General features: G+C 35.2%; 1 protein-coding gene across 2 annotated transcripts; it reads left to right on the forward strand.

Moving 5' to 3' along the window:
* Positions 1–1,586: 1,586 nt before the first annotated feature.
* Positions 1,587–11,928, forward strand: knstrn (kinetochore localized astrin (SPAG5) binding protein). Of its 2 annotated transcripts, none has more exons than XM_017456851.3 (8): positions 1,587–1,705; positions 2,787–2,898; positions 2,997–3,023; positions 3,102–3,201; positions 5,492–5,606; positions 8,798–8,859; positions 11,444–11,518; positions 11,602–11,928. In XM_017456851.3, exons 2-8 carry the CDS (start codon positions 2,792–2,794, stop codon positions 11,731–11,733), a joined length of 618 nt encoding a protein of 205 aa, XP_017312340.1. In that variant the 5' UTR covers positions 1,587–1,705; positions 2,787–2,791; the 3' UTR covers positions 11,734–11,928. The 2 variants fall into 2 exon arrangements, with proteins under 2 accessions (XP_017312340.1, XP_017312339.1); XM_017456850.3 differs by lacking the exon at positions 1,587–1,705 and adding an exon at positions 2,390–2,555.
* The last annotated feature ends 393 nt before the right edge of the window (positions 11,929–12,321 follow it).

Consider the following 12,321-nt stretch of genomic DNA (forward strand, 5'->3'; position numbering starts at 1 on the left):
TCATGACGCTATGGTGTCGAAATCCGTTTAGCCGTCAGGAAAGGTTTCTCCTAGCCCCGCCCCCCAGCCCCGCCCCCAGCAAAACGGCGGAAAAAAAGTCGCCTCTGACTGAAGCTGCGCTCGTGCCGCTAAGGTACTATGGAAAGCCCTAAGGCTCAAAACTAACGTTTTTAATGACTTTTAGATAAAAGTAGAATGTTGTATTCCAGAAATGAAAGGCATATTTCATGACTCTCTAGTTATATTTTGAAAATGAGGTAACAGAACTTATGTTTGCTGCGTTTTTTACATGTCTTTATTAACACAAACACCTACTGTTAATTCTTTCAATAATTTATTTTATATTTGTATTTTGAATATTGTAGATTTCTGGAGGAAATGTGTGATCACTCACATAACTGTGATTTTCTAGGCTAAATATATGACCGTTCTCAAAAGGCACAATACCTGGACATATTGATCATATTTCTCTTTTTTCCCCTTAGTACAGTTTTTTATTATTATTATTTTTTTAGAAATGTAATTGTGCTCCACTGTCCACTTTAATTCAGCTGTTTAGAGTAAACTAAATCTGATGGTTTTCTGTCCCAAAAAGTACACTATCACTGCAATTTACCGAGAAAAGGTCTGCAGAAATTGAAGATAAAAACCCCATCATATAAGTTTGAACTATTATCTTTAGTTTTGTGTCTACACCACTTCCATCATAGCAAATTTGTCCATCGTAGCAGGCGGAACGCATCCTACCAGTTGAGAATGTTACTGTCAGATACTGTTCCTCCTGTGTTCAATAAGAAAGAAAGCTCATGCGTAATAGCTGGTGTGTGTTGGGCGTTCTGGCGTACTATGGCTGCCATTGCATCATCTAGGTGGATGCTACTCACTGGTGGTCTAGTGCTATATAGTGCTATATAAATGTAATATAAAGTGCTATATAAATGTACCTGTAACTGTAACATGTGTCAAATTCATACTGCTGACTTGTTTACCCATAACGAGTAAGTGCTGTGATTTTCAGCCTGTTATCCCTATATCTGTTCATCACAGCAGGAGGAACGCATCCTGACAGCTGAGGATGTTACTGTCAGATACTGTACTTTATGTTCATGTTTCTATGCTTAAATACTTATTTGTCTTAGTAGATCAGGTCAACTTTGCTAGTTAATTAATCCACTGGGTAAGTTAAGTTTGAGCAACTTTAGCTAATTGTACACTGGTGCTTGAAAGTTTGTGAACCCTTTAGAATTGTCTATATATCTGCATAAATATGACCTAAAACACCATGTCCTAAAAAAAATGATAAAGAGAACCCAGATAAACATATGAGACAAAATATTATACTTAGTCATTTATTTATTGAGGAAAATGATCCAGTTTTACATATCTGTGAGTGGCAAAAGTATGTGAACCTCTAGGATTATCAGTTTGATTGGAAGGTGAAATTAGAGTCAGATAATTTAAACATTTAGAACAGAGATCTATTAAAGTCTGATCTTCACAACACATGTTTGTGGAAGTGTATCATGACATGAACAAAGGAGATTTCTGAGGGCTTTCCATAGTACCTCAGTGGCACGAGCACAGCGTCTCGGGGGCGTGTTTGTTGTGCACGCGCGCGTTTTCCGCCTTTTTTTCCGGGGGCGAAGCTGAGGGAAACCATTCCCTACAGGGAAACGAAGTTCGACACAATACCTGCGTTGCCAAGGTTTATCTGTTAATCTTATTGGAATCAAAAATCCATTTTTAAAGGGAATGAACACAAATGAATGCGAAACTATTTATTATACGGCCAATATTATAAAACAGGTCATATTGAATAGGCACGAATATACATGTATCCTGACATTATATTCCTAATGTACTTTAAGTGACTATATGTTAATATTTTCAGTTATATTATTATTATTATTATTATTATTATTATTATTATTATTATTATTATATTTATATGGGAGCCGTCACAGTAGTCTTCTTCTTCTTCTTCTTGCTTTTAATGGCGGTTGGCAAACCACTAAAGGTTCATCACCGCCACCTAATGGACTGGAGTGTGGGCAGTAGATTGGCAGGAAAAAAAAAATAATAATAGTAAAATAATAATAATACTAAAATTAAATAGAAAAAAAACACTAATAATAATAATAATGCCAAAACAATACTGCATAAATAAAAGAAAATAAAGAGATAAATAGCTATATACTAGATATTCGTACTATAGATTACTAAATTCTCTCACTTATACCAGTGCTTTTTAAATAGTTCATTAGGGGGCGGTGCATTTCCCCAGATGTTCACTGTATTGTCAAACCGTCAAACCGATTATGGAAAATACGTCACTTGTACGTCACTCACGTCAGTCCATACGCATGCGCTTGGTGCAGTATTTGACTTGAACATTTACTGTCATGACACCGGCACCGCTCCCAACGTAAACGAATACTACTCGAGAAGAAGAAGTCGACGGATGTGACGCAATTATTTTGAACGTCTACCGCGCTGAAAGTCTTTAAGTCAAGTGTATTTTTGAACTTGGATTACTTTAACACAATCTTTGTGCGGTAAGTTTGTTACTCAGTCTTCAGTTGAATCCGGATGAGTTAATTGGAGAGCTATACCACACCGCTTTGATTATATTAAACAGTGTCTGCTGTAGCAGAGATATTACACCCGTCTCTCTAAAGCTCCATTAACCAGTTAAATGAGCTGAGCGACAACTACAATGAGTGTGTTTTATTCTAAACTGTGAATTGAAGTTAAGTGAACTTATTTGCGAACATTTTGTCCACAAGGCACTATGAAGAGAGTGGACAGAGCTCCAGTTAAAGATACAGCTATTCCCACACATCCTAATTTAGCATCTAAGAAAGCAAACGTTAAGACTGACCCTGAGACTATGATCAGGTGAGTAACATGGTATATTAGGGGTTTTTTTTTTTTGTCAGTGACACTGCCGTTGTATTTGTAATTGTATTTGTCTTCTTTCTTATTTTTTTCCCCAGGAAGAACCCAGCAAAAAGTCTCAAAGGGTAAGCAGATCAATATGGGATTATGAGCATGTTTACAAAGTGGTTTATTTATTCATTCTAAATGTTTTTATGTCCCAGGCCCTCAGTGAGATATGGCCTCCAAAGTGATGTAAAGGAACAAAATCGTCTTTTGCTGGTAGCGAATGAAGATTTGCTGAAACAGATTTCAGAGTTGAAGGTAAAGTCAGTTAGATGCTCAAGATCATAATCACAAGTGAAGGCAGTAACACTGGTTAGCATTTTGTGTGTTCCTGTAAAACTGGAGGGATAACTGGTCAAACTCTTCATTTTATTTTACTTTATTTTAATGGAATCCCATATAAACAAACATACATTAGGATTATAGAAGTTTTTTTTTTATTACAGATTATTAAAAACATCAGTACTTACAGGACTTTGCAGGGGTTTTTTTTTTTGGTGATTGCTGTGGCCAAAAATGCTTGATTTTGCAAATCCCCCCCCCCCAAAAAAAAAATCAGTCATTTTCAAAAACTTGAATTTAGCTGTAGTCATGTTTGACGACATGAATCAAAGGTGGCTTTGGCTAAATGCACGTTGTGATAATGTCACACGACACATCTTTGCCCAAATTATCAGAAAATCTGTGGAAATTTTAAAAAAGTGCAAGCTCCTGCGAATATTGGGGCATTTCCTTGGTTTTGCGTTAATTTGTGATCACAAAATCCTGAAACGTGCATGAAAGTATTCAGAAGAAGACATTACAGCACATGGTAACCCTATATGTGTTTTTACAAATAATTTTTTGTAAAATTCTTACAAAATATAAAAACTTAAATGTCACAGTTACATCCATCCATTTTCTGTAGCACTTATCCTACACAGGCTCACGGGGGAGTCTGGAGCCTATCCCAGGGGACTCGGGGCACGAGGCAGGGGACAACCTGGATCGGGTGCCAACCCATCACAGAGCACATAATTACAAACAGTCGTGGGGAGGGGAAAGAATGTACATCCCTTTTCCGTTCTAGGTTTTTATTTATCAGGGCCTAAATAACAATTGAGTGGTCCTCACTCACTTACCTCAATACAACAAATAACAGCAGGTGACAACAAAAAAACACAGATTTCAATATGTAATAATTTTTTACCACCAAAATGTAAACCAAAGTTTAGAAACCAGAGAAGCAATGGTTGCTGCTTGTCAATCTGGAAAGGATTACAAGGCCATCCAAAGAATTTGAAATTCACCATTCTACAGTGAGCAGAATTGTTTACAAATGGAGAGCTTTCGAGACCATCACCAATCTTCCAAGAAGTGGACGTCTCAGCAAATTCAGTCCAAGGTCAGACCGTTTATTGCCCAGAGATAAAGAAAAACCCAAGCGCATTATCATGTGACCTACAGACCGCTGTAAGCACATTAAATGTTTATGTTCATGACCACACAATTAGAAAAATACTGAATAAGAATGGCTGTCATAGAAGGGTGCGTAGGAAAAAGCCCTTCCTCTCCAAAAAGTATATGGCAGGTTTGCAAAATTGCGTCAGAACAAACCACAAAAGTTCTGGAACAATATCCTTTGGAGTGATGAGTCCAAGGTGGAGATTTTTGGTCATCATGCACAGCACTATAATTGGTTAAAAAAAAAAAGAAACTGAACACGGCATGTCATCTAAACATCCCATACTAACTGTCAAGTAGTGTAGGGCTGATGTTTTGGAGCCAAAGGACATGGGGAAACTTGCAGTCACTGAGACAATGGTTAACTCCACTTTATACCAGAATATTCTTGAGAAATGTGAGGCCATTAATAGCTTAATAGAGCTGTGCATAAATGAATGGCCTCAAATAAGTCATATTGTGAAGAAGCTGGTCAAAATTTCTTCAAAATGATTGAGAGAATCTCTTCCAGAAAAGGTTTCATCAAGTTATTGTTGCTAAAGGTCGTTCTACATGTTACTGAATCATAAGGTTATTCCCCAACACCCCCCCCCCTTTTTTTCTCCTTTTTTTTCTCCTTTTTTTCTCCTTTTTTCTCCTTTTTTTTTCTCCTTTTTTTCCCCAACCTGAGGTTATTTGTTTTTTTTATCAAAGTTGGTGGGGACCACACAGTTGTTATTTAAGCCCTGATAAATAAAAACTTAATTCAAGGAGCATGTGCTTCAATTTTCCCCATGAGTATAAGTATTCAGACATTTGAAGTCATTCTTGAAAAGTTCCTACAGTTTTAATGAATTTCATCTGGAATACAGTTGATTAGGCATGATTTAGAAAGGCTGGAGCTTGGTCGTTGACCATCTGAAAATAGCAGTACAGTACAGTGATGTGCCCCATTCAACCTGACAGCTTGAGAGTTCCTTCAGAGATGAACAGCAGAGGATATATAAATCCAAATAGATGGTCTGAATACCTGTGTAAATGTCATGTATTAGTTTTTAATAAATCTTAAAAAGAAGTACAAAGTTTGGTTTTCTTTGGCTTTAGTGGTTTTGTTTTCTCTTTGTAGGAAAATGTGTCTGTATTAGAACAACGCTGCAGCGATCTTCAAGAAAACAACACTGAAATTAAGAAACAGCTCAGAGACTGTCATGTACTTCTCATTGAAGAAAACCTTGATCCAGGTAACTGTTTTTGTTTTAATGAACTACAAACATGACATTTATGTCACAAGTCACAAGCATGCATCATTATTAGTATCCTATAGATACTATTATATTTATATTATATTAATAATATATTTATATTAGCATCCTATTAGATTCTATATTAGTATCCTCTGTCTTTAGTGACTGGTTATGCCAAATTCAATCAAATGCACACAGTAAAGGTTAATCATTTTACTATTAGTGAAACAGCTGTGGTGTGAGAACATACTGTGCAACATTGACGTCTGCCGTTGCCTCACAGCCTGTTCCAAAACCAATAAACTGATTCACAAAGTTCAGTGTTATGACCTTGGGTGAAAATTTCAGATTTAGATAAAAGGACACCCCAGACTCATCTGACCTCCAAGCATACAAGAGGCCTGTCTGGATTTACATTCTAATACAGTCCCCTCTGAAACTATTGAAAAGGGAAGGCTGTACACCAAAGACATTTGGGTTTGAGATCAAAAGATGGATATGACACGAGAGTTTAGGATTTCAGTATTTGTTTCCTGGTATTTACATCTAGATGTGTTAGACAACATAGAACTTTTTGAGTTTGTTGATGTTTGTTGTTGTTTGGGTTTTTCTTCACAGCTCTCACAATGTTTGTCATCATCTGTTGTTTTCCTTGGCTGAACATTTGGTGTCTGTTACTCAGTACACCAATGGTTTCTTTCTTTTTCAGGACATTACAAACTGGTGTATTGGCTATGCCCAATGTTTGTGCAATTTTCTCTCTTTTCTCAACTTCAAAATGGCTTGATTTTCACCCATACACAGCTCTCTGGTCTTCATGTTGGTTTATCCTTTTTAACAACAAATGCAGTCTACATTGGTGAGACTGAAAGCTAAAATCAAGAGTAGATTTTAAGAGCTATTAATAGTTTAAGCCATCAATCTAACAGGCCACACCTGGGTAACAAGAAACACCTTGTCAGTCACATATTCCAATATTTTTGCTCACATACAAATTGGGTGGTCTTATACTAAATGTTCTGTTGTTTAACACGTCTACATATACATATACATATACATATACATATATATATATATATATATATATATATATATATATATATATATATATATATATATATATATATATATATATATATATATATATATATATATATATATATATACCGGGAAATAAAAGCTGATATTCTAACTCTCTTCTCATATTCATCATTTGATCTCAAATGCAAATGTCTTCAGTCTATAGCAAAAAAAAGTTTATTTTGTAAAATTACAAGCTCCTCCGAATATTGCAGGGTTTGCTTGATTTCACATTAATTTCTGCAATTGCAAAATCCTGGAGGGACTGACATGTGTCCTGGGACACTGTGTAGGACAAGTGAACAAGTGGAGAAAATGGGACACCACAGTTACACAAAAGAAGAAAGCTTTTATTCATCACATATACATTACAGTACAATGAAATAATTTTTTATACATACTACAGTTTGTTAGGAAGTTGGGGTTCATTGCCCCCAGAGCAGATTTAAGTGCCTTGCTTAACAGCCGAACATTGGCAGCCTGGTGGTGCTGGGGCTTGAGCCTGGACCATATGATCAGAACAGGACGTCCCTTCAAAATTGAAAAAAGGACAATTAAGGTTGTGCAGCGCTGCACTTTGTCCAGTAAATCCAGCAGTGAAATTTATTTTATTAAATTCTATTGTAAGGAAAACACTGGGAATGACAGAGTGGAGCTTCAACAATGCTTTTGTTTTTTTACATGCAGGTCATGCATATTGCGTTTTGTTTGTGTATTTTGTACATGTTTTTAGCAGCACAGTGCTCACAAAAAGCCATAAAAATCATTCATTCTTTTGCTGTCAAAAGGAGCTACAGGTAATAGAAAGAAGCTACTTATGAAAATAAGTTGACAAGGGCTTTAAGAAATATTTTTAACCACAAATAATGTTTCTCTTTCAGGCAGATTCTGTATCAATACAATTGTTTTTATAAATCTTCTTGGTTATGTCAAGTGTTGCAAAAATAACATTTAGTTGATACTTATTATATAACCATGCCTACATTTATGAGGATTTTTTTTTTGCCACATTGTTTAAGTTGAATAAACTGTGATGAGATTTTGAAAAATTAGTCAGCCATGTGAGCCTGAAGAGGCCTGCTATGTTTTGGTGGCTGCTACAGAAATTGAGACTTCACAAAATATGAGCATCTAAATGCAGTTTAAATTAAGATTCAAATGAAGATAGTTTATTGAGCATAAAGGATAAAAATTACATTGAAATAAAGAATTTCACTCATCCGTCCCTACCCAATCCACCCAAGCACTCACTGAAGCCTTTTAGAGAGGAGAAGATAATTACCAAACCAGTTGAAGAAGGAGAAAAATGGGGACCAAGTATATTAATTGTTTCTCGATGGAAGCACCTCACCCCCCTGTCTGAGATATAGCTATTTTCTTATACTTAGAAAAGATTACTGATTTGATCCATCAGAGTCCACCTAAAGTATGTTTTTTTATATATATATATATATATATATATATATATATATATATATATATATATATATATATATATATATATATATATATATATATATATATATACACACACTGATCAAATCATTAATCTTTTCTAAGTATAAGAAAATAGCTATATCTCACACAAGGGGGAGAGGTGCTTCCATCGAGAGACAATTAAAGGTCTAGATAACAGTGCAAAATGCAAGGATATCATATTGTAATGTGGACACTACAGCATTTTTTAGACATGGACCATAAAGGAGCGAGAATCAATACACAGTGCCCTTCACTAATATTGGCACCCTTTGTTAAATATGAGCAAAGATGGCTGTGAAAAATTGTTTTTATTGTTTAACCTTTTGATAAAAAAAAATAAATCTGGTTACATTGATCTCAAACAATTGCTAACAAAACACAAGTTTATCCAATTATTGATTACCCAAGTAATAAAGAAAAGCTGTCAAAAACTGCCAACAATAATTTTCGAATGTAATTTTAGTTATTTACAATTTACAATTAAAAATTGCAATTTACTTCCAATTCCTATTGCTACTTTTCATATTCCAAATTATAAGATTACTACAAGGCCAAATATGTCTTCCTTGTGTATTTCATTTAATTATTTCATTCTAGTCATGCTTTAATTCACTTAAACCTGTTTGTAGTTTCAGGGGAGAAAGTTGGTGAAGCAGTAGAACAGCAGGCAGGACAAAGAAAAGAACTCATGGTAACTTTTTTTTTTTTTTTTTTTTCTTTTTTTCTTTCTATTTATTTATTTATTTATTTATTTATTTATTTATTTATTCATTCATTCATTCATTCATTCATTCATTCCTAATGCTGAATCAACATTTATTTCTAAAACTGATTTTATTTCTACATTTATTATAAAGTGAATAAATATCAAAAAGATTCTTACTTGACTATAAATTCAATTCAATTTTATTTGTATAGCGCTTTTTACAATAGACATTGTCTCAAAGCAGCTTTACAGAAATATCAACACGGTATACAGATATTAAAGGTGTGAATTTATCCCAACTGAGCAAGCCACTGAGTGGCGACGGTGGCGAGGAAAAACTCCCTAAGATGTTTTAAGAGGAAGAAACCTTGAGAGGAACCCGACTCAGAAGGGAACCCATCCTCATCTGGGTAACAACAGATATTGTGAAAAAGTTCATTATGGATTTATATGAAGTCTGTATGGCGTTAAGAGCAGCCGTAGTCCCAGCAGTCTGGAATTAAAGAAGATTTGAGCTCCATCCAGAGGCAGAAAGGATCTGGATCTCTAGTATCTCCATAAATTCGTGTGGGGCTCGGCGAAAGGAGAGAGGGAGAAAGTAGAACAGAATCTAGTCAGGGTAGGCTTGAGTAAACAAATACGTTTTAAGCTTAGACTTAAACACTGAGACTGTGTCTGAGTCCCGAACACTAATAGGAAGACTGTTCCATAACTGTGGGGCCCTATAAAGGAAAGCTCTTCCCCCTGCTGTAGCCTTCACTATTCGAGGTACCGTCAGATAGCCTGCATCTTTTGATCTAAGTAGGCGTGGCGGATCATATAAAACCAAAAGGTCGCTTAGATATTGTGGCGCGAGACCATTTAGTGCTTTATAGGTTAATAAGAGTATTTTATAATTAATGCGAGATTTTACTGGGAGCCAATGCGGTATTGATAATATCGGTGTGATATGGTCGTATCTTCTAGTTCTAGTTAGGACTCTAGCAGCTGCATTCTGGACTAATTGGAGCTTATTTATATTCCTACTGGAACATCCAGACAGTATGGCATTACAATAATCTAATCTAGAGGTGACGAATGCATGAACTAGTATTTCCGCATCATGTAGTGACAATATGTTTCTTATTTTAGAAATATTTCTGAGATGAAAGAAGGCTATCCTAGTAATATTATCTACATGAGCATCAAATGATAGGCTGGAGTCAATAATCACTCCAAGGTCTTTAACTGCTGCACATGATGAAACAGAAAGACCATCCAGAGTAACCATGTGATCAGAAAGAATACTTCTAGCTACACGTGGGCCTAATAAAAGTATTTCTGTTTTATCAGAATTAAGCAGAAGGAAGTTAATTAACATCCAATGTCTAATGTCCTTTACACAATCCTCAACTTTACTAAGCTTCTGTCTGTCCTCTGGCTTCGCTGAAACATACAACTGTGTATCATCAGCATAACAGTGGAAGCTAATTCCATGTTTACGAATAATTTGACCTAGGGGTAGCATATATAAAGAGTTTATATTCCAAAGGAATGGATCAGAATGTGTTTGTCAACTACGGTTTACATATTAACACCAGTTCTGTTGTGAAATTTTCTTACAACTGAGTGATTTTACCAGAAAAAATAATACAGTGTGCAGGGTGATAGTACCAGGGTTGACAAACTCTGCTTTAAACTGCAAGCTATGTGTGTTTTGAACCCATTCTACACCAGGAGCTATGAGGCATGCAGATTAGGCTGTGACTGTTCAGCAAATGCTTTTCAATTTTATATAAGGGAGTATTTTCATCTTGTCTGTTAACGTCCTTCTAGTTTGAGGTGTGTCACCTGTCATTGTCGCTGTTGCTCACTCGCACTGCTTGTTATTAGGACAAGGTGTTAGATTATCTGCTGCAACAATAAACAGCTGACAAGACGTCCATTACATTAGCCTTTGGAATAATTATTATTTTTGTTGTTGTTGTTGTTCTTTTCCAAATACCTAAGGATTTTGTATTTGGTTTGTCATTGCAAATTTGGTCTTGTGGTACATTTTAAAGAGGCATTAAAAAAACCTTTAAAATGTTACATTTAACTTAAAACTGCAGACAAACTAGATTGCATTTATGCACCAAGCTGTAAGCCCTGAAAGGAGATTGCACAGACAGGCTGAAACTAAAGAGTGGAAATTCAAGGAGAGACAACCTCTCTGTCAAATGATGGCTCAGACAAGGATTATTTTTGTGTGGATAAAGAAAATGCTGTAACTTTTGATTTAGCATATTATTCATTTATTACTTTATAAAGGTTTAAGTTAGATTTTAAATTACAATTTCTACATCCCAATGTTGGACTCTTCTGTAATTGTTTTTCCGTTTTTATGTAGTGTTTGTGATGGCCTGTACAAGTATTTTCAAATATGGATAATTCATTTAAATACTCTCGTTTCCGCCTTTGTTCTCAGCAGACTCACAATGAAACCTTTTTTACTGAAATGTTTACTGCCAAATTGCTTTCCATTCATTTTTTTCTGTAGCACAATCTCTTAGAAAAGAAATTGTGAAAATAAAGTTTCTTGATTTTACAGACCATTTCCCAAAAACTGTTGAGTGAGCTGAAGCTGTTTGATGATTTTACAAAAGAGCACAGAACACATTTAACAGTAAGTCTCAGTATTCAATCTTTTAAGGTTGTATATGCATTAGTCATTCTGTGTTGAATCTTTTTGCATGTGTATGTTTCTAGGAGGTGCAGAACACCATGAGAAGTCTTAAAGGAGCCAGAGAAACACTTCACCTGGAAAGAGAATCATTTTGCACGTACGCTGAGAACGTGGAGAGAGCACTAGAGGATGCAGAGAGGCTGTTGATAGAATAAAAACACGGTCTTTTGTTTTGGTTATTTCAAGAATCAAGAAATTTTGTGGGCTATGGTTACTGGTTTCTTTTTAAATAGTAAAAGTAAATAGAAAATAGATTAGGCTTGTCTTAGTCATAGTATCTCAGTATCCCACTAAACTTGTATCCATCCCTCCCAACACCTCCCCCTCAATAAATAAACAAATAAATAAGTTTTTTTGTGTGGTCTTTGGGGGGAAATTAATAAAGGTTTCTATATAGAATACTACAACAATTCAATTAAAGAGGTTGAACCTTGTTAAGGACCCTTTTTCTAAGCATGCACCTTTTAAGTTGCTGAATATATATTGGTAATGTTTTTTAAATTTGTTTTGAATTGGTTTTCACTGCTCCTACCAGAAATTATTTGGATGGTTGTCTCACAGTGTTTCACTTAGCACTGAAGATAGCAGATGATCTTGCCTACATAACTAAACAGTTTGCACTGTTGTAAAAAAAATAAAATAATAATAATTCATGTATGGTTTATTTCTTTGGCATCTGGATCACCTTATTTGCGCTTAACAAACACAAAGAATTATTTGGGATTTTTGTGAAACCGAATGCA

Source organism: Ictalurus punctatus, chromosome 26 (assembly GCF_001660625.3).
Source record: "Ictalurus punctatus breed USDA103 chromosome 26, Coco_2.0, whole genome shotgun sequence".
Taxonomy (NCBI): domain Eukaryota; kingdom Metazoa; phylum Chordata; class Actinopteri; order Siluriformes; family Ictaluridae; genus Ictalurus; species Ictalurus punctatus.

What these genes read in the sequence shown, in the direction of transcription:
- knstrn (XM_017456851.3), top strand. Translation starts at nt 2,792, where the DNA reads ATGAAGAGAGTGGACAGAGCTCCAGTTAAAGATACAGCTATTCCCACA. An exon ending in TGAAGAAAACCTTGATCCAG is followed by an intron (nt 5,607 to 8,797) that starts GTAACTGTTTTT and finishes ACCTGTTTGTAG; the next exon opens with TTTCAGGGGAGAAAGTTGGT. An exon ending in AGCACAGAACACATTTAACA is followed by an intron (nt 11,519 to 11,601) that starts GTAAGTCTCAGT and finishes GTATGTTTCTAG; the next exon opens with GAGGTGCAGAACACCATGAG.